Source organism: Oryzias latipes, chromosome 14 (assembly GCF_002234675.1).
Source record: "Oryzias latipes chromosome 14, ASM223467v1".
Lineage (NCBI taxonomy): Eukaryota > Metazoa > Chordata > Actinopteri > Beloniformes > Adrianichthyidae > Oryzias > Oryzias latipes.
Window position 1 is genome coordinate 19,791,402 of NC_019872.2, and position 22,322 is coordinate 19,813,723.

At 38.3% G+C, this 22,322-nt stretch overlaps 2 protein-coding genes across 2 annotated transcripts; both read right to left on the bottom strand.

The window, feature by feature from the left end:
• Positions 1 to 730: 730 nt before the first annotated feature.
• On the bottom strand, positions 731 to 12,380 carry frmd8 (FERM domain containing 8). Its single transcript, XM_023962922.1, has 11 exons — positions 12,215 to 12,380; positions 10,736 to 10,833; positions 10,441 to 10,608; positions 10,261 to 10,362; positions 8,440 to 8,498; positions 6,972 to 7,138; positions 5,369 to 5,584; positions 5,155 to 5,278; positions 4,922 to 5,071; positions 3,460 to 3,694; positions 731 to 3,383 (listed from the first exon to the last, which is right to left on the bottom strand). Exons 2-11 carry the CDS (start codon positions 10,824 to 10,826, stop codon positions 3,274 to 3,276), a joined length of 1,422 nt encoding a protein of 473 aa, XP_023818690.1. The 5' UTR covers positions 10,827 to 10,833; positions 12,215 to 12,380; the 3' UTR covers positions 731 to 3,273.
• Positions 12,381 to 16,123: 3,743 nt separating this feature from the next.
• Positions 16,124 to 21,866, bottom strand: LOC101163349 (peripherin-2-like). The gene is made up of 5 exons (XM_004076590.3): positions 21,731 to 21,866; positions 21,230 to 21,463; positions 18,917 to 19,347; positions 18,601 to 18,847; positions 16,124 to 16,883 (listed from the first exon to the last, which is right to left on the bottom strand). Exons 2-5 carry the CDS (start codon positions 21,377 to 21,379, stop codon positions 16,665 to 16,667), a joined length of 1,047 nt encoding a protein of 348 aa, XP_004076638.1. The 5' UTR covers positions 21,380 to 21,463; positions 21,731 to 21,866; the 3' UTR covers positions 16,124 to 16,664.
• Positions 21,867 to 22,322: the final 456 nt, after the last annotated feature.

Sequence of the window (22,322 nt, forward strand, 5' to 3'; positions counted from 1 at the left end):
AAATTTATATTGAAATTTTCAATTTATATAAAAAAAATAAAAGATTAAGAAAGAAAGAAAAGCAGTGACAGGACTATGTGACTAAAACTACCAACATCCCTTTTGGAAACATAAAATTAAAATGTTATACTGGATTCAAAATTCTCCTAAAATCGTTACTTCTGAAAGCAAGGAGTTGTTAAGAAATAAAATATGCATTTAAAACGAGAAATCGAAGATCGGGCAACTAAAACTAATTTGCAAGCCGAGATGTTCACAATTTTATCGTGCCATCTTTAAATAACATTAACTAGTCAACAGAATTCACTTTTTTGTTTAAATAAAAAATAAAGGAGCACTCTTTTTTTAATGAAAAAAAAGAATGCTGCTTTATTGACAATAATTTATAAGAAGAAAAAAAGTTTTTTGTTTGTTTTGACCCCCAATCGTGACTATTATAATATTTATTTCAACTACTTACTTTCTTATGTCAAAAACAAGACATAAGTACTTAGCAACTGAGTGTTATACATTACATCAACAAGACCTACACACATTTGACAAATAAAGTTTTTGCATAACTGTAAAACCAGAGTAGAAATCTGGTCTAAACTGAAAAAAATGGAAGAAAAAAAGGTTTGAGTTTAGAGTTTCACATCAAAAATCACATTCAAAACTATGTTGGGTAAAATAACCAACACATTCACATCACTTCAGGGGAAAAACACAAAACATGTTTTTAGAGATCCAAGACACTTTACAGATATTTATTTATTACACAAAAAAGGAAAGAAATAAAAAACACGGAGACCAAAACTGCATTACATACTTCAACATATTTCCTTGAAAATAATTACTTTTTCACAATAATATGGAGATAACAAAACAAGTGTTCTAACCCACAAAAACAAAACTGACAGTTTCTGATTTGCAAACATAAAACAATCATCCACGGAGCAGTTTGGTACAAAGAAAAAGGCACTTCAGCTTCTGCAAAGTGACAGATCGAATAGAGGACACCTAACCAGGATTAGCATTTCATTTTGTGTACAAATACAAATATATGAAGGAGAAAGTAATATTTGTTTTTCATAAAAGCGAATTCACATTACAAAACAGTCTGTTGATGGAAAAAGGTATATAAAGATATAAATATAGTAGTGCAACAACACATGATTTACTGTTGGAATGCCTGTTCAACAATGTGACACGCAGGTACAGACTGCAGCTGTGCCGCCTTTTAAAACTCAGGGAGGCATGAGATGTGTGTTGAGGAGGTAAAAAATACTGCTTTTAAATGAGGTTTAAGGGGAAAAAACAAAAAAACTAACATTTTTAAGCTTTTATCTAGTATAGTCAAGACAGATTGTGGCAAAGAAAAGCAACATAAATACTCAGATTATGAAAGTTTAAGGCATCAGTTGTCAGCTGGGAAAACGGACTTCAAATACATGTGGTGGAATTAAACTAAAAGTTGAACTGAACATGTTCTGCCATTCTGCAACTATTCACTAAGGTCTTAATTCGTTGTTTTTAACAGACTTAGCTAAATGTCTACACAGAGACTCAAAGGAATTTTTTTTAAATCCATCTTTGACCAATAACTGCTCTTTAATTTCTTAGTGTAATGAGTCCGTTTTACTTCTACATAGGTCTGCAAGAAAAAAAAGCAACATATCTGAATTAGTCAATCTGTGAATGAATGACAGGTTGACCAAAAAAGAAAAAAAAATGTAAGGAAAGATGGCAGGAGAGATTTCAGGGCTTAAAAGAACTTACATCACTACAAAGAAAAAGAAAAAAGGACTTCATCACCAAAGTTGGTAAATAAAACGTAATAAATAATTACAGAGTAAAGTTTTCAGAAACTGTTAATGCATGAATTTGTCACCAGGATGACTGGAAGGTTTGGGTCACCAGAAATAGAGGCTCTCCTTACTTTGATGGAAGGCAGTCCAGTGTTCTCTGTATTAAAGCAGACAGTGAAGGACGATCTAAAGCTTAATATAGCTGGATTCTTCTGGGTCATTTCACTTTGGAGCCTTCATAAGTGAAGTGAAAAAGACTGTCTGACCAGATCCCTGAGAACACTGCAGCGTGATCAAAAGTTGTTGCATTGCATGTCAAACGCACAGAAAAAGCATCTGCTTTCCAAAAAATCTGTACTTTTAAACTGAAAGGTCGCCTGTTGCTGCCAGCTCGATTTAGGATGAAATAAAACCTAAAAGGAAGCCTCTCAGAAATATGGAAATACATCGTTTTTATAGTTAAACATAAACATGGATTTCATACAAAGATAGTCTTTGTTTTTTGTTTCGAGTGCCCTCATTCAGTGTTTAGAAGATAAAAAAAAATGATTCTGAAGTTCCTCTCACTGGATGAGTTGCTAAATATTGCATCAGTTTCCATCTGCTTATCAGTTTCAGCATTTTAGTCACAAATATTAGTGTTTTATCAAAGGCTTTATGCAAAATTAAGATCAATCATGCTTTTCAAATAACGGCAAAGTAGTTTTATTGTCAAATTTTTATCAAAATAATCATAAATAACTTTTTTTGTGGACTTTTTAGAATTTCCTTACAAGTTAAGGAAAAGGCTTTTGCCATTTCTTCATCTAAATGCAGGAAAATGTCCTTTTTCTGTCAGTTTCAATGTCTTCAAGAATGCCGCTCAACTGCAGAACTATGAAAGAATCTACTTCCTTAACTGCTTCAAACTGGAATTAAATAAGTACTTACAAGAATCCTCCACAGCACAGCCAATGTGTCCCCATACCAGTGAACACCTACCACTGACATCAGCGTCGCCCCTTTGATTAAAGCAAGGCACTGGCAGTTTGAAAAAGCAGAATAGTGAACAGACAGCTGCAGATGAGCCCTAAAAGTCGTCGTCATGCTGACTGAGGAGGCTTCTGCAGGGTCAGAAGCCGCAAAAACAGCTTTGCAATACATGAAGCGGTTTTTGCAGTTATCCGAACAATCACCGGTTAAGTAGAAGGTTTGTTTTTGTTTTGTTTTTAATTCTTCAATGGAGTTGATTTCTTCAAAGATGCGAGACCATCTCTCATATGGCAGTCTCTACCTAAAACCCCTCCAGTTCAAGCTTTAATATTAAGTTTTTGATAACTCATTGTGTTCTGAACTCTTCTAGAATACACCACTTCAGAGGATAAATATATTCACACTTTGATAGCTCTGTCTTGGTCCTTCGCATGGTTTTTTCTCAGTTAGTCTTTGTTTCCTGTAGAATCTCAGTGTAAAAGGTTCAGAATTGGTGTTGTGGAGGAAGCAGATGTTAACCTTGCTCCAGGCTCTCAGCTCCTTGCACAGCGGAGTAGGTGGGGGCTCCCTGACGGGTGAAGAATGACGCGGCTCTTTTCGGCTTCAGCCGTTTAATTTCTTTTCCTGAATGACAAAAAGCCCGGAGGTTATTGGTTTCTGCTTGTAATTATGCACACAACAGACAGAGGAACAGACTCACCGTCGGCCACGTAGCTGATGGTGTTGAGCGCGCCGACCCGACTGCACACCACACTGGGTTGTCTCTGCAGCACCGCGCGGCGTCCTCCTCGCCCGTTCCTGCCGCTGCCTTCCGGCCCGCCGGGCTGCTTCGACTGAGACGGATTTTCCCCGCCGTCAGCCTCGGCCACAGCTCCAGTCTCAGAGGTAGACTTCAGCTCCACGCAGAACTCAATGAAGCCACTCATTAGCTCAGCCTGATTATTGAAAAACAATAGAAAACATGCATCAAGCTGCACTTCGTCTCAAGCTTCAGCTGCTCAGGTTTGTGCTTCAGGTGTGAGGTTCTGAAAGCTCATTTGACATAAAACTGAGTATTCAATAGTCCTGATACTCGCAAAATTATACAATGTTCTGTGCATTTTCTACCAAAATCATGACACATAATCAGATTGAAGGTTGCAGACCCCTGGCTAAAGTTTAAACATTGTCCTCATGAGAAAAGAGTAAACCAGTTTCAATTTGTTTGGGAAAAACAAAACTCCTTTCCATGGTCTCTAAGAAGGTAAATTCCAATCATCTTTTGATCTAATTTCATTCCCAGTGGTCTTTTAATTATGATTATGACGTTTTGAACCTAAAATCAAAAAATCTGTGTTGTTTTCTAGGACATAGTCTCTGCGTAGTGGCAGGATTGTTAGCGTGAAGCCACCTAGGACCGTCCCTGTCTCAGAGAGGAGCAGTGAGCTTGTGGCCTACCAAGAGTATTTTCTTACTCTTGCTCCCGATTCACAATCTGAGTAAAAACATACTCAGAAATGCAAGTTTAAGCTTGATTTTCCAGATACATGTCCTCCATCATCAGAAAAATGCCACAAGAACATGTTAAAAACACTAAAAACATTATTTTTCAGGGAGAGCTGGCGCACTTCACAATACAACCACTGGGTGGCATCCTACAAAATAAAGTCTGTTTAACTCACCATCAAATGAAATTATACTTAAAGACAGACTCCAATGAAAATTGTGATGGTTGAGGTTTTTAAAATGTTCTTGTAGCATTTTTTTCATGATGTATAAAGAAAATAAAGATTAAAACTGTATTTCTGAGTATTTCTTTCCAATTAGGCTCTTCAACCCCTGCAGTCAACGTGTTCTAAATAACAGATGTGTCTTTTAATGTCATATCCTCTAAAAGCTACTATAGAGATGATGAAGTGCCTTTAACTAGTTCCAAACACAACCTCTGTCCATGTTTTGTTCATAGAGTGTATGGGCTCCACTAAGAAATAAGAAGCGGGCAAATCCATGGTTGTCATGCAGTCTTTAGAGTAAAATCTGGTGAGATTATGGTTTACAGCTTTTATCATTATGCAATCCCTCTGCAGCATCTGCCTCCCAAACAAGCCTTGTCTAAAAATAGCCAATGATGTAAGAAGATTAGATCCATCTATCAGTAGAAGTCAAAAGTCGTCCGAACGCACTTGTTTAGAGTAGATCTTCAGCAGCTTGTTGACAGGAGTGCCATCTTCTTCTCCGTCAAACTCCAGCCACAGAATGTGTGAGTCTCCCTCCTCTTCGGGGTAGGTGTGGTCCCAGGAGAGCTCGCTGAAGCGCAGGCCGAGAAGCACATGCTGCAAGGGGAAATGTGACAACCACAGCTATTCATCCCATCAGTGCTCAGAAGATGGAAATCCTCCTTTGATCTGAAGCTCACCTTCTCCTTCATGTCAATCACATAAACTCCATCCAAGCAGATTCCAACGCTGACAGCTTTGCGTTTTCCGCGCTGGAGGATTCCCTGCGCCGGCTTGTCAATCTCCCCGAAGAAGAAGGCGCACCTTTATGACCACATGATGATATTTAAAGCAGCGTTGTTACCATCTTTAACCTCTACTGACACCTATTGTGCTTCTTAATGCAGCTCTCACCCGTAATAAGGCAGAGAGTGACACATGCTGAGGTACTGGTGAAGGAGGTGGGCGGGACCTGGAGAGCCCCCTACAGTTACGCAGATTTTCCTGTACTCTTCGGCGAGGTTGCCCTCTAGCTCGGCATGGCGGCGCGACTTCCCTCGCAGCGTGGAGAGCAGACCGCCGCTGCCTAACACAACATGCTCCGGCAGGAAGGAAGTCAGCTTCTTCTCCCTGATTATAAAAGAAATCCCAAAAGCAGAACATCAGCAAAACAACATTTTCTGAAGTGACTGTTGAGGCTATCTATTTCCTGTATAATTTGAATTGAGCCGCTGCATTCATGCAGCTTTATAAACAAAGTCATCTTCACAGAAATCCATGATCCAGCTTCAAAGCAAGACTCCTGAACTGACTCAACATCAGCTGAACCTCCACACAGAGCTGTAGCACAAAATAAAATGGATTTTCTTCTTTCGTCATAATGGTAAAAGCAGCTCCAAAATTGTCTCTTTCTTTCACGTGACCTAAACCAGTGGTCCCCAACCTCTGGACCGCGGGTCGGTACCGGCCCGTAGGCCACTTGGTACAGGGCCGCAGACAGAAAAGAAATGCACACACTAACTTCAATTCAGTTTCTTTTTTTCCTGACACTAAAGAAAGTTTTCTTTTGGATTGCCAACTTTGTGGCCCAAAGCCAAAAAGCTAATGAAAAAAAAAAGAAAAAAAAAACGTGTTTGGTAAGTTTCTTTGGTGAGGAAACTAAATAAGGTTCTTCGACTTCAAAACCAGGAGTCTTCCTCGACATCTGGATTTATTGAGACGTATCAGAAGCCTCTCATCTCTCAGATATTTCACACACGCAGATAATAAAGATGAAGACACGGTGGATTCATGTTTATCATCACATTTAGAAGATACCAGTTTTACAACGGTTGTGCTGTTTTATTTTGCTTCATCTATCCGTCACACCTTAAAAGTCGGTCACAACTAAAGTTAGAGTCCACTTTGACATCTTCATCTTCATCACAAAGTCTAAGTTTAATCCAGCCGCAAACATTTGACAGAGAATGAAGATTCAATGAAATAAAGTTGCCGACCTGCTGAAGAGGTTTCTGATCTGAGGAAACGTGTAAAAGGGAGATTAAGTGTGAAATAGGCAGACGGCTGGTGAGAAACATCTGCACAGATGTTCCTCTCTGTGTTAAAAAGAAATACAGAATAAATCAGGATTTGTGCCAAAACAAAAAATGAGAAATCTTTTTGCTCTGAGAGATGATGGGAGATCTCTTAATGTTACAATGTTAATGTCTCTTTTATTGAAATTATACAAATCAGAAACAACTTCTGCAAATCAACAAGTTTCCTTCATTTCATTCTTGTCATCCATAAAAAAAACCAAGAAAATAAAACAAACAAACCACAAATGTTTTCAGGTTTTTTTAACCTAAATTTCTTGTAGTATCATTTTAATGCGAATAATAGGTTTTTCAGAAACCAGAAGCTTAAAAATATTACACCCCAACATCGGACAGGTCTGTGAATATACTGTCTGACATTAAACCGGCCGGCGGCCTGAAAAAGGTTGGGGACCACTGGACTAAGCCATCGGCTTGCGTACCTCACGGTGGTGGTAAACTGATTGCTGTTGATGTTAAGGCCCTCCTCTTGAGCAAATGCCAAAGCTCCCAGACCCGTCCAGTGCTCGGGGTCACAGGGGTATCGTCCGGTGAGGATGTTATTCTTGGCCTCTTCGTACAGAAGTCTCAACACCCCCTCATCTTCAATCTACCAAGGAGTCAGACAACAGCGAAATATGTGACACACTAACCTGGATCAACCAGGAAATTATAGAAGGCACTAAAAATAAAAAAGATTTGAATGGGTAAAAGCAAAATTTGACTTATTTTTTTGTTCCTGCATTTTGAGACTCAAGTCAGAATTTTAAAGTCCCACTCCGATCATCTTTTGACCTTTTTTGAAAGCGTTCTCAGTGGTCTTTTAATTATGATTATGCCGTTTTTAGCCAAAGTGCAAAAACCTGTGTCTTTTCTTGGGACTTTGTTTCTGCAGAGTGGCAGTAGTTCTTTAGAAATTCACCTCTGAGTTGTAGGCAGAGTAAGCCTGCCCCCATTTCCCATCATCTCTGTGTTTACAGTTCTTCCCACTAGCTTACAGCCTCTCACAGCCCAAGCCTAACATTAACAGTACAACAAAAATGGTGAGCGTAGTTTTGAGCCAGAATCCAGTTCAGACGAGAAAAACAAAGACGTACATGGATCTATTGGTCTGCAAGTGGATGCATCAGAATGGAGTCAATTTGTGATTTCTACATCACAAATACGATCTTTTTCTAGTTACATTATTTTGTATGCTCCCGATTCACAAAAAAATTGAATAAAAATATACTCTGAAATGATATTTTAATCTGAATTTTCTTCATCTTAGTCCTCCATCGTGTGAAAAAATGCCACAATAACATTAAAACTACCAGTTTCATCAGAGAATAAAGTAAAGAAAATTAAGAAAAAATAAATAAAGAATAAAATAAAGAAAATAAAGGCATTAGGAAGTATGAATTCTCTCTTATCTCTGAGCTCTAAATGTAATTTTTACCAGCGAGATAACAATAAGACTTCTTTTCTAAGGGTAAAGTTGGGATTTAGAGGTAAAAACATTTGAAGCATGAAGCCAGAATTCCATGAAGTGATTATCTTTCAGGTTTTATCTGAGGTTTCTAGGGAAAAGGGGGGTTTGGGAGGAAGTACTGTGTTCCAATGTCAAGGGTTTCAAATTTGCTCTGATGTTGGACTTGTTTCTAAAAAAAAGTTTAAGCATAAAAGATGTAGAATTTTAAACTAATTAGATGTTTTGAAAATTAGAAATGACCAAACTTCCTCTTTTGGACCCCACCCCAGATCCCTTCAAAGGCTCCGATACTGATCTGAAGATAGAGGAAGTCTGGAACGGTCAACCAAAAGTTGTTTTTAAAAGCAAAACAATTTAGCACAATAGAAACCCAAAAAAAACATGCCGGAAAAAAATAAATAAATAAAAGAGCTGAACTGGCATAAATCGTTGTGCTTTACCTGCAGCTCTTTAGATTTGGGATAAAACACGTTCCGTCTGTACTGAAGATACGGTTCGTCTGAGGAAGAAGCAGGAGACAACAGTGCATCAGAGGTTTTTAGACACTTCAGCTGGATGAGAATCAGTGAGAAAACCCCCACCCCACCCCCCACTCGAGCCCACAGTCCAACATGGGGGTAGAAGTTCCTCCATAAAAAGAAACACAACGTTAAGGAAATATTTCCAGCTTTATAAGAAGGAAGTTGTCACAGAACATTTGACACATTCCCACTGACACTCCTGTCAAACTACCATGTGTGGGCTGTTCCCCTCCCCCCGATATAACCCTGATAAAACACAATAGCCCACTTTAAAGCCGGCGTTTTACTTAAATGTCCACTTATACAGAAAGGATCTTTTCATTGGGAGAGGATTCTGCTTTTTGCTATGATTTATTTGTGATTATTTCCTGGAAAAGCGACCTCCTGCTCATCAATTTGAAATAATTGTACCATCTAACTATTTAGAAGCGAGGAAAATCTAAAAACGCCATCAAGAGAAAAGCCCAAAAGACTGTTCGTGAATTTAAGCTGGAGCCATAATAACAGAAGATGTGATCCCTCATTTACATTTTTGTGGAAAAACTTTTAGATCACAGAACTTTAACATCTATATTCATAAAGTTCTCTGAAGATGAAGGGGTTTGTTCTTCATCACATCCTATTATTCAGAGGGACTGTACTTTATAAAAACCTTTTGAGGGTTGTTTCTTGTTTTATCTAAATTATAATATTATGCAACATTTAAGCTGTTTTCGTCATTACATCTAATAAATCTAAGAGCTTTTTTTATGAGAACATATAACCAAACTAAACTGACTTCATTAAAAAAAATGGACTTTAAAAAGACAAACAGTTGCATTGCTGGAGTCTGAAGACTGGACTGGATAGTCAGTGTCTCTGGGGAAGAGGTGACCTCCATCTCTGAGGGTCGTATGTTGGCACTGGGATGCTTACACATACCAGAATGCTTTGTGTGTCCATTTCCCTCACAAATCCTTTGCTCGACATGCTCATGTGTGCATGTCCTTCAGTTTGTTTGAGCAAAGATGACAACAGCAAAGGTTTACGACTCAGCAGAAAGTAAAAACAGTGTTTCTTTGTTATATCACGGTTTACCTTTTGTGATCTCGCTGTTTTTGAACATTATTTTCAGTTCATTTTTACATTTTTTTTTTAACACTGTCCTGATTGCCTGTTGACGTTGTCAATGTCCTCTATGCCGTGTCTCCTGTTCGGCAGATTCACATGAATCATTCCTCTTGAGCAGATCTTTGTTTTTAATTCTGTAAAAGTGGACTCATTTTTCTATGAAGGTTTGAACTTTAAAAGTTTAAACGAGAGAAAAGTGTGAAAATGTTCATGTCAGTCTGAGAAAAGTGCATGAAGTGAGTAGTTTTACAGCCTTTAAAGCATCTATAATCCTCCTTTGCAGATTTCACCTATGGCAGGTTATGTTTGGAACGTAACTTCCGTGATAAATGAGGGACCACTAAAACACATAAAACATCTGCAGCAGAAGAAACCAGCTTTGTTTGGCATGTACAGATGAGCAGACTGCGAAGCAAAAAACGTTGGAGTTTAATAAATAATGTCAAAATCTGTATAGAACTATTTATCTTTATAGAACATCACATCATAATGTTTACAGGCTTTGATGGTCCCGGTTTCATAAGAAAACATGGCAGTTTCTTTTTAGGAAAATAAACTGGACCACAGAGAAACATTAACAACGGAAACCTCTTTGGCTGGAGACAGAATCAAACTGTGTCCAGGTCCTACCTTGTGCAATGTCGTCCTCCGATGCCTCAGTGAAGCGATACAGCAAGTCCTGCCACTGCCGACACAGTTTATAAGGCTGATGCCTCGCTTTTAACTGCAGTTCTGAAGAAAGGTGAATGGTCTTCAATGAGCATTATTATTTTAAGTGTACATTAGGTTAAGAGCAAAAAAAAAACGTACCAAGCAATGGGGAGCAAAGCCAAAAGGCAAACGCATCATGTAAAGACTCAGGAATTTGGAGAGCCTCACGAACACTGCGGCCCAATTCCTGCACTGTCACACTGCTGAGAGACTCCAAAGACAAGTGCACTGCGTTGTCGCCACACAAGTACACAAGCAGTTCCTGAACTGGGGGGGGGGGGGGGATATTAGAAAAAGAGGCATTTTTACACAGAAACCGATTCAATTTGATTACTGCATCAAAATGTGTGGAGAAAGTAGTAAGAGTGTCCATGAGGAGTTTGTAGAACCGTACCACGGGAAAGAGTTGCAGAGGAAGCAACACTTCCTCTTTGTGAAAGATCCTCTGACAGATCTGGAAGAAAACTGCCACTATCTCCCTCCATGTCTTATCTGAAACCCAAAAAAACAAGCATACAAGTGAGTCCAGACGTGTGACATAAAGGAAAAACTGTGATTAAGGTCAACACAAAAAAACTTGACTCTCTGCACGTGCCCGTTTAAAGACCCACTCCAATGAAAAGTGTGTTTTCAGCGTTTTTATGATGGAGGACATATTAAGAAAATTAAGATTAAAAGTGAATTTCTGAGTATTTCTTCATTTAAATTGTTCTGAATTTGAGCAGATGAAAAATATGCAGTTTAAAGAAGACTGGATTTGTTATGTAGGTCCAACAGTTGGCAGGCCACAAGCTCCCGCTCAGCTCCATTCTGATACATCCATGTGTAGACGACGTACGACCTCACTTTCCTCGTCTGAGCTGACATTTGGCTCAGAACTGTATGGCTGGATAGTTCTAATATTGCTCCCCATTTTCATTGCTCGGTTGAGTTGGGGCTAGCAGAAGAGAGTGTAAACAAAGAGATGATGGGAAATGAGGAGTGGCTTACTCCGAGCCAACAGTCCCGCCCACAACTCAAAGGGAAATTTCTGATAAACTTCTGCCGCCCTGCAGAAACTGTCATAGAAAACGTAACAGCTTATAAACAGCATGATCATAATTAAAAGACCACTGGGAACTCTTTTAGAATAGATCAAGAGATGATCGGTGTGGGACTTACTGAGTTTAATTGTTGCAGGAATAAATCCTGAACTGTTCAACATAAGAAAATGACCAAATAATTAGTTTTTATCTTTGTTAAAATTTGACTTTTTGAATGTTATAGATAAGCTCTGCAAAGATTTGTGTAGGTCACAGCCTGCATTGCCTAAAAACGCGCGTGCTCAGAAACTAAAAGATCTTCACTTTCCTTTTGTTTTTTTTCCAGTCGTGTTTACAGAAAGGAGATTGTTGCCAATAGTCGATGAAGGTTAGCGCCACCGTGTGGTTTCCAACAGAGCAGACTCCTAAAGAATTTCAACACTTCTGGCGACTGTTGACCAATAGTCCCCAAAACCCAAACATCCGTCATTCAATCCGTATATAACATTGACATAATGAAACACAAACTGAAAACTGACACCGTCTACTAGTTTACCGACTTTATTAGGCTTGTGTTAAACTGCAGACACCGTGACCAAACAATGGTCGGTAAATAGGAGCGACCCGCCGTGACATTTTTTTTCTACTGTGTTGTGTGAGCAAACGATTTGCTTAAGAAAAACTCAACGAATATGACGAGAAACACGACGCTGATGTCTTCGACTGTTAAGCGGAACCTATAAGTCCATAATATTTTATAAAAGTCGTGTTAATTGAAGCCTCGCTCGTTTTAGAGACTGCTTAAATACAAATCTTAAGAAATTATACATGAAAGGGAAACAATGACCTACTTTTATTTCACTGTAGCTCGTCTTCCGCTCGTTGAATATGAAGCAAAAAGGTCTGGCTAACTTTGGAAAGACTGCTAAATTCATCGGTTCATCAGCAGTTCACTTCAATTCACCTGGCTAGACACCACTAGCTAACTTAACCTAGCTTTCCGGGTAACTGCCAGTGTCAAAACGCAACCGCAGATTGATTGGTTAGTTTTTTTTATATGTCCCGCCCCCAAAAGACCCAACAGCCAATAAAAAGAGGTTCTTCAACCAGTGACAAGGTTTCGACATGAGAACATGTTTCACAGCGACAGGGCGGGAAACTACACACATGAAATATGAAATATTACTGAGCATGCGTCCTCTGTTTGTCACGTGATCAAACCTGCTGCTCTCTGCCTATCATCTTAGAGATTAGGAAATATCAGGCTGTTTTCTTTCATAGATATGTAAATATTATATGGCTTAAATGTCATATACTTGTATAGCGCGTTTCTACCAATTTTTCCACATATAGTGTCAATAGTGTTAATAGCATATGTTCATTTGTATTGCTTTGTTTTTTTCTCTTACAGGATTGCAGAGTTGCGTCTAATTCCTTAAATAAATTACCGGTAATTCATTTTTCTTAAATCAGATGTGAAGTGATTTTTCGAACACAACCTCAGATTACTCTGCCAATGTTTTTTTTCCTTTCATATATGTCTATTCAAAATGAAAAGGCCAATGAATATTTTAAATAAAATATTTCATATTAACAGTACCACTTGTTACAGTTTTTCTCAGTCGCTTTAGTACAATTTTCAGATCATAAGGAAATTCCCAAAACTATTTGTCCAATCTTCACATCATGATGTCACTTGTGCACATCATATAAGCAGTTTCTCACTTCTTTGAATAAGTTGCAATTGCTTTGGTACATCCATGCAAATGATTATGTACAATCCTCTGCTCTTTGCTACATTATCAATTGTTTATGTCATGTTGATCAAAATGAATTATATAGTTCACTGTGCAATAGTCTTACTCCTCAAAACACCTAGTCATTAGTTCATCGTATAAGTCATTAACTGCAAAATGGTTGACCAAGTTGTCATAATGTGACAAACATATTTCGCTGCATTGCAAGAGGGGACATTCGCTGTGATGTGGATGAGAATTTGTGGCCTAACATACAGGAACGACAAGAGGTGTAGGAAGACCACACCAATTCCTACTGCACTGCCTGTACTGTTGGACAGAATATTGTCCTATCTTTTTTTTCCCTTTGTGTTACTGTTTGCAGTGGGTTATTTCTATGTTGGTATGACATGGTCTGTCAACAAATTACAATATGAATAAAAGTGTAAATCTTGTCCAGTCTCTTGCAATCAAACAAAAAAAGTGTAACTTCCATTTTACAATAAAGTTTTTCTCAGTCGCTTTACAGGTTTTCTCAGTCGCTTTAGTACAATTCTCAGATCAGAATGAAATTCCCAAAACTATTTGTTCAATCTTCACATCATGATGTCACTTGTGCACATCATATAAGCAGTTTCTCACTTCTTTGAACAAGTTGCAATTGCTTTGGTACATCCATGCAAATAATTATGTACAATTCTCTGCTCTTTGCTACATTATCAACTGTTTATGTCATGTTGATCAAAATGTATTATGTAGTTCACTGTGCAATAGTCTTACTCCTCAAAACATCTAGTCACTAGTTCATCGTATAAGTCATTAACTGTAGAATGGTTTACCAAGTTGTCATAATGTGACAAACATATTTCTATACATCTCCATTATATGTTTTTGTCTAAATCTGTCCTGAATTGGTAAATTGCTCTCAGGTGACTTGACTTCCTCTAACAAAGGTGCATCTCATTGACAGTGAATAGGCAAGTATATACTGTATATGGAAGAAGCACAACACAATGTTCTATGTCTGACAATGAAAGGACAAGGAATTGGGCGGGGTCAACAGCCAGAGAGAAAAAGAAGAGGAAGAGTAGTGAGGTTGCGTGGTGGAGGAGTTAGGGGGCAAAACCGAGGAAGAGGCCGAAGACATGTATGTGTTCCTGATGAGATGCGGATGGAGTTCATTTCACGCTACTCTCCTTTCCTTACTGTAACCCTATTGAAGAATTTTTCTCAGCATGGAAATGGAAAGTTTATGATCGCCAGCCACATACACAAATGACCCTCCTGGCTGCCATGGATGCAGCGTGTGATGACATCACGGCAGACGTCTGCAGAGGCTGGATAAGACACTCTAAAAGATTCTTTCCACGCTGCATTGCAAGAGAGGATATTCGCTGTAATGTGGATGAGAATGTGTGGCCTAACATACAGGAACGACAAGAGGTGTAGGAAGATCACAACAATTCCTACTGCACTGCCTGCACTGTTGTACAGAATATTGTCCTGTTTCCCTTTGTGTTACTGTTTGCAGTGGGTTTTTTCTATGTTGGTATGACATGGTCTGCCAACAAATTACAAAATGAACAGTAAAACTGTAAATGTGAATCTTGTCCAGTCTCTTGCAATCAAACAAAAAATGTGTAACTTACATTTTACAATAATTGTCATCAAAACTTTAGTCATAGTTTACATCAGAACTTCCCTCAAAAGCACATAGTTATATTAACAACATGACTAAGTAATTTGACTGTCTTGTTCGTAGACAATGACACAAGGACTTGACATTCTGATGGCACTGACATGTTCAATGACATAAAGACTTAGTTTTGAGAGATGAACTAAAGATTTTGAGCAAGTTACAGGCTTTTGCAAGAAATCCATAGTGTTTTGCTGTTTGTACAAATTGTTTGGAGAAATGCACACACGTATTTGCAAACTTCAATTCTGATCTGAGAATTGTACTAAAGCGACTGAGAAAAACTGTAAAGCGACTGAGAAAAAACTGTAAAATAGCAAATTATATCCCTAAAGTAATGAGCCACTTTTTAAATTATCTCCTTTTTTTTCCACCCTTAGACCTGCATCTTTGACCCCGAACTGGAATACAGCAGATTCAGAAGATAGATGGACTTTTTTACTGTAACCTTTTCCCCATAGATGGACTGTCTGCCTTTTCCACACTAGGGCGCCCTCTAGTGGTTTACAGCTGGTAAAAAGACTAGACCATTTCAGTGTGGCATAACGTACACAACTATAAGCTATTTATGTATATACTAGGGCTCTGCAATCTTACTGTAAACACTAACACTACTTACCGAGCCAAACTCAGCGAGAGACACAAAGTCCCACTTCACCATCTACAAAAAATGCTTTTGTGGCTATTGAGCCATTAATTTCTGAAAAATATAATTTACAAATATATTCAATAATTAAATTGTAACAGTGCTACATTTATATTATAATACTTTTGACATCAGCACATGTAGTTTAACATTTTGCCGCAAATCCTATTTTATACACCAATATCTGACTTTTGACATGTAATATATTCTAGACAGACAGACAGACAGATAGACAGATAGACAGATAGACAGATAGATAGATAGATAGATAGATAGATAGATAGATAGATAGATAGATAGATAGATAGATAGATAGATAGATAGATAGATAGATAGATAGATAGATAGATAGATAGATAGATAGATAGATAGATAGATAGATAGATAGATAGATAGATAGATAGATGGATAGACGTCTTTGAGGAGTACACGGTTCACCTCACTGCAACCCGTTGAGGTGAGTAAAAAGCCAGGGCAGCAGTTTGGAGATTCCAGTAGGTAATGTGTTTATCAGCTTTACAAAGGTGGAAAACAGAGGACATACTTGACAGTCTTCATTGGATTACACTGATCATCCAATCTTCTTAGTCCAATTCCTTTCACTGATCCTGTGAAGTGAGAAGGGAAAGGGAGCCCTTTGAGGCACCTGCCAGACACTCAAAAAGACTCCACTTCACAAAACTTTTAGTAATTCCAAATTTTATTAAGTCATCTCTTCAGTTATGTCATAGTTCTGTTGCACATCAGAGCATTTTTGCCTCAATTCTCTCTACAGTCAGCTGTAAGTCTTTGTTCAAAATTTAAATAGCAATTTTTTAATGTTTTTTTTTCTTTACACAGGTTGTGAGAGTAAAATTAGCTGTGCGTGTCATTTTAAAAAGCAGTTATGTGTAGTTTTGTGGCTGTACAAATTCCAGTACAACAAAGAATGAAAATGCTCATGTACAGTAAACAAATGAAAAAGTAAAATAAAGATGGGGTTTGATAAAAATACTTGTTCAAGCATGTTCCGTCAAATGAGAAGATACAGTACCTGTCATAAATTTCAATGTAGAGAGAATTTATGTTACCACTTAATGGTTTTTTGACAATAAAAAACGTGATTTTATTTTTCTTTAAATCCATACAAATTGGTAATAATTGTTTTCTCTTCAAAATGAAGTTAATAATTAGTTGCCGTCTCTTTGTAAAAACTATTTACATGTTTGTACATATTGTGTGTTTCAGGGAACAGCTGGAGGTTTTTCTGCAGCATCGCCCTCTTCCACCTTTCCACCATTCTTAAGCAGGAAGAATTTTAGCACAGGGTCAAGGTACTCCATGATGGTGTCTTTCACCCCCTTCTCCAGCAAGTACCCCTCTGTCTCGATCTCTGTGTTTTCTTTTCCTGCCACTGCCTCCATGGCAGTTTGCAGGAAACGCAAGCTCACCAGCACTGAGCCCTGCAGAGGCATAAGGGAGACTTAGAACAGCTTCAACACCATTTAAGTACGACCTGAGATAAATTTCTGTTACACCACACTGTTGTTGGCACCATAAATAAATGACAAATGATCAAGGAAGAAGAACTCAGACTTTAAATTTAGATTTAAGCAATTTAAGTTTTAATCTACGTACACAACGGGCACGTGACGCGTTTACACATTTAGACCCATGGTATTCACACTGGACAAGCAGGGAGGGGCTTCTTTTTTTCCTTTTTCTACTGTTTACTAGCGCATGTCAGCATTCTACATTGGAAGAGGCTTGGTGTGAAAAGTCAAAGTGGTGTAAATCTCGCTCCAGGCTTTTTCTTCTTGTTGTCATAGAATTCTGGCCGGCCACAAACCACAATGATTAATTTTTCCTTTATGATCAATTTTAAAATGGTTGACATTCTTGTGAATTAGGATACGTCAAATCAAAGTCCTTGATTAGACAAAGTTTGACCAATGGCCATGCATTTTGTACATAGAGCCCAAAAACGGTCATAGAAACATGCGTAGCTAGGTATAAACGCAAGAGTTTTGAAAGCGGAAGCCCGAAACCTGCGTTTACATTTACATAAACTTTTTATTGGAGGTGGCCGCTTGAACGCGCGTTGCCGAGGGTGAAATTAACATAGTTTTAGAGACAAGGACTTTAAACCCAACCACAAAGAATTGAAACTTGACTTGAGATGTTTGCTTTAGGATAGTACTTTGAGTTTTTTTTTATTATTAGATTTTAAGACATCTGTTGGTTTTGACTAAGTTTATTCCCTATTGTCTTAGTATTCTGTTTATTTTGAAAAAGCACAGCGATAGTAACTGTTTAATGTTTTTTTTCCACTTGTCTTTGTAGATTCTCATTCTGCTTAGTAAATTCTATCAATGTTAATAATTAAAGAGATGAAATATTTTCTTTTATAAAAATAAACTACGTCCAGGTGACACATTTTTTACCAATTAAGTTGATCCCCCCCCCCCCCCCCCATAATTATTACTTTATATTTCCAAAGTGACAATTTGTCACAGCAGCTTGTTCTTTCTACCAAAGTGGTGACTTTGATTGATGAGCCAAGATTTCATACTTAACTTGAATCTATGACCTATACTTGAATTCCAATTGGCTAGATCTGAGACTTGATATGATCTTGTGAACATCACCTTAAGACTGGACTTGAAGCTGCTTCAAAAGACCTAAGACTTGACATGAACATGTGATCAAAGACATGACACTGGCCTTGGACTTAAAAAAGACAAGTGAGCATTTCTCCTTTCACGGGAATTTGTTTAGACAAAGTTGAGACTATGCCCCATTATAATCACATAGTTGCTTGTCAATCATAAGTTTCTGGGTTTAAAGTTACCCTAATGAAAAATCCTAACACTATGTTGACATTGCCTTCTGGAATGTGCATTCCACCAACCACTTCCAAAAAAAGTCTGTGTAAACGCGCATTTTGGGCTTCCAATCTGCCAACCATTTAAAAAATTGATAATGAAGGAGAAATTAATAATTGCAGTTTGTCGCCGGCCGGAAGAAGCCCCTCCCTCCTTGTCCAATGTGAAAACCATGGGCTAAACGCGCATTCTTGAATGCATGTCAAATGCCCGGTATCTTTTGTAAACTTGTTGTCTTCTGACGGTTGCGGATGGAAATCCTTATGAAAACAAATGTCAGTGTTGTAGAGTGTACCTGCAAGATAAAGATCGACAAAACTCCGGCCCCAATGGTGTTCATAAGGCCCATGTAGTAATGGACCAGGGCCTCTCTGCAGCCTCGAAGGTAGATGTTGAGCTCCTCGGTTAGGTAGTCATAGTTGTAGTGAGCAGAGTTGTTGGTGAGTTGATACTGGATGCATGGCCGTGGAGATCTGGGGTTACAGCAGCTGAATGGAACTCCATCCACCAGGTAACGGCCATCCACATTGCTCTTGACACGGCTGAAGTAACAAGGTAGAGATTGATTTGATTTTTAATTTCACTCTATTTTGGCGTTTGCTGTTACTTACTCTTTTACTTCCTTGGAGCTGAAATCAAGGTAGCGGTTGCTGATCCACTGAACCTCAAACCAGTCCCTGAAGTCGTTGTTTCCACAGCACTCGAATTCCATCTGCAGACGATCGATGTTCTGCTTCTGGAAGCAGCGGCCTGGGGTGTCTGTGTCTTTGTAGAAGCGAATGCCGTTTCTGAGGCCGGCCTTGAGAGAAGATTCCAGACTGCCTTTCATTGCGTAGCTCATGATGACAGAGAGCAGCATGAGAACGGTGAAGAAGCATGAAACCGCAAAGTAAGGCTTCAAGAAATTTTTCCAGCGAGGAAAGCGCCCGGCATCCAGGGCATCCTGACAGATCTTTGACGCAAAGTAGTTTATGCCCAAGGAAGCCAGCCCAACAATCATCAGGGTATTGGGAACAATGTGAATATCTGCGTTATCCATTACCTGTAAGTGAATCACAAAGAGGAGGATTTACTGACGGAATTTATTCAATGAAGATTGTTTTAGAGATTTCTTTTGAGGATGACCTTGCAGCTGCCATTGACCCCCAGAAAACCTTGTTCCAATTTTGCAGGATTCTTAATGGGGAAACTCTCTGTCCCTGATCTCATGAAATTTCAATTTTGATAAGCTAAGCAAGTCAAAAGAATGTTACAGACTGTTACAGACTAATTTAAAAGAAAAGAAAAACAAATCCTCAGACATGTAGAAGGTATTTAAAGAGCCTATGCCATGCTTTTCTTAACCCTTGTGCTATCTTAGATGACCCCACCCTTGCATTGACGTGTTCTCCCTACCATGACAAAGGTGGATAAAGGTGGAAAGATTTCTTGTAATCCATGGACACCAGTGAGGTTCACAAATCATTGAAGAAAAAAGGTTCAGCGCACTGTCTAGTGGGGTCTAGATGACCCAACTCCCAATGTTAACGTGCCTGGGATAGCACAAGGGTTGCATTGCAACAATTTTCAGGTTGTTTTTTTTTAAAGTTTGTGCACAAAGTAACACTAAATCATTTTAAAAAAGGTTAGTGTATTCATAAAAAAAAATCCTTTCAAACATTTGTCATTGAATGTTATTTTCCACTATCCTCAATTAAAAGTCCTAAAAAAATATAAACTTTGATATTTTTGCTAAAAAATGTATACAAAATCAACATTTGTTTAAGTATTCTTTAACCTTAAGCTTGTAGTGGAAAATCTTCTGTTTTTTAACTGTAAAAAACAAATAGTGCAGAATTATGGTGACATACTTCATATGCAGAACGTGTTCAAATACACAGAAGAAGAAAAAAACTGTCCAGTCCAAATAAATGAATGAAGAAAAGAAAGTTTTGTAAGGTAATAATCTTCGCACTTCTAATACCTGAAACCTGATATCTATCCATTAACATTGGGGATTCCTGAAAATATTTCCTTTTTTTTTCTTTTTTTTAAAGCTTGTGAAGTAACAAATGTACAGTAAGATATAAAATACGATCAAATCAAAAAAATTTTTTTTTAACTTGATTCAAGTTCTAATTTGATGGTAATAACAAACAGAAAAAAATACTATTCCAGCTGGTTTTATGAATGCTTTAGTCATGGTTAATTTTTTAACTTCTGGAATCTCCACACAAAATTGGAAACATTTATCAGAATCCAGAGGATAATTGCTATCACCAGAGTAATGAGTCATCTTCTTGGTACAGATTTAAGAGCTGAATCTGTAACACAGACTGCTAATTACTGGGATCCAGTGCTTCCTATCTCCACGATGGTGCATCTTTTTTCTTCTCTCTTTTATGTGGGAACAACATTTTTTTTCATGTAATATAAAATTACAGCTGCTTAAGTCTGTTGTTTGGACAAAGATGACAGCTTTAAGTGATGGGGATTAGTTTGATTAAGGCTGACAGAGACTTTATGAAGTGATTAGTGAGAATCCAAAGTGGGTCACAGGTTTATCAATGTTCTCTCTGGTCAGTGAAACATATTTTTGTTGATCACATTTATCAACAACAACCAAACTGTTTTTCTCAGTACTTGAAATTTAAGACACAATTGACAAAATAGAACAGTTAATATATGATTTTGTGTCTTGACAGTACCAAGAGGGACTGGATTTAGAATGCATTTTGTCTGCAACATTGAAAATGGCTTTGATCAATGTTTCCTCTGCAGACTAACTGAAATTGTTTTAACACATTTTTTTCAGCCCACTCACTTTTTCACCTCAGCATGATTACCTTTCAAAACAATATTTTCACAGAGTTTACAGCTGTCAAAGGATAAAAAAGCAATTTCAGAAAGACTTCAAAGAAAATAATATGTATATCTTCCAGTACCTCTGCCCTCCTGAGGAGTTCTGTCTTGAGGAGGCACCCCAGGGTGAAGGTTGTGGCCCCGGCAACTGTGGCACACCAGGAGAGGAGCCACAGTCCCTGGGCCAGCTTCACCCTTTTTTGAAAGGGGAACTTCATCTTCATCACGACCATGATTGCAGTGAGGGAGTCCGAACCTTACCAGGGGAATAGGGGAAGGAGAGCGACGAGGTGACAAGGGACGATGCTGTTCTCTGTCTGCAGGAGAGGAAGAGAGGTGAGAGGCAGGGCTCCAAAGGCTTAGAGATGACGATGAAGGAAGTGAAACACAACAACTTTGAAAATTGAACCAGCTATGTCAGAAAAGTGCACAAATAAAAAAAGCAAAATAATACAAAATTATAACTAAAACAAAATTTCCTTTAAAAGGTTTTCAGAAAATCTTTGGACATTAAAGTTTTCCAGGTTTACTGTAAATTCGTGTGCCCCCCTCATGAAAACAGAAGCAGGTAATGCAAAGTTCACCTGAATTTTCTCCACAAAAAATCCTAAAAAAAGTGCAGTTGTCCCCACAGACCACTGTGCACCTTCCAGTGTGCCACTCAGTGGATTTGGCACACTGGATTTGGCCAACCTGGATGCTGGGAGCGACTTACTGCTAATGCCTACCTATCCTATTAAACTAGCCTGAAGATCCAGGCCACTGTCTGCTCAGCACCCAATACTCATTCAGACATTTGTGAAAGACAAACCCAATTAAACCTGACAGACAGATATGGATATTATTAACATAGATCATTTCTCCATTTCTGGGCCTCCTCTGCTGTGACATTTGACCCAAAGTCTGCTTGTTTCTGTTTGGTCTTCTTTTAGTTTGGTTCGATTTGTATTTCTGCTCCATTTTAGATCTTTTTTGATCTTCAGGATACAGATGATGATGTTCTTTAGATGTATTTCTGTGCAGAGGTCAGTGTCACTCAAAACCCCAGACTTTGCATATTTGCAGCAAAGCTGCAAAAATGTTAAAGCATTTTCTCAAAACTGACATACCTCAGTTTCATGGAAAAGTTTGGGGCAAATCTAATGGCTGATTTGCAAAGAAGTTTTTTGAAAGTGG

What these genes read in the sequence shown, in the direction of transcription:
- frmd8 (XM_023962922.1), bottom strand. Translation starts at nt 10,826, where the DNA reads ATGGAGGGAGATAGTGGCAGTTTTCTTCCAGATCTGTCAGAGGATCTT. An exon ending in CCAAATCTAAAGAGCTGCAG is followed by an intron (nt 7,139 to 8,439) that starts GTAAAGCACAAC and finishes ACTCCTTGGTAG; the next exon opens with ATTGAAGATGAGGGGGTGTT. An exon ending in TGAAGATCTACTCTAAACAA is followed by an intron (nt 3,695 to 4,921) that starts GTGCGTTCGGAC and finishes TTCAATAATCAG; the next exon opens with GCTGAGCTAATGAGTGGCTT.
- LOC101163349 (XM_004076590.3), bottom strand. Translation starts at nt 21,379, where the DNA reads ATGGTCGTGATGAAGATGAAGTTCCCCTTTCAAAAAAGGGTGAAGCTG. An exon ending in AACTCCTCAGGAGGGCAGAG is followed by an intron (nt 19,348 to 21,229) that starts GTACTGGAAGAT and finishes ATTCACTTACAG; the next exon opens with GTAATGGATAACGCAGATAT. An exon ending in TGTCGATCTTTATCTTGCAG is followed by an intron (nt 16,884 to 18,600) that starts GTACACTCTACA and finishes ATGCCTCTGCAG; the next exon opens with GGCTCAGTGCTGGTGAGCTT.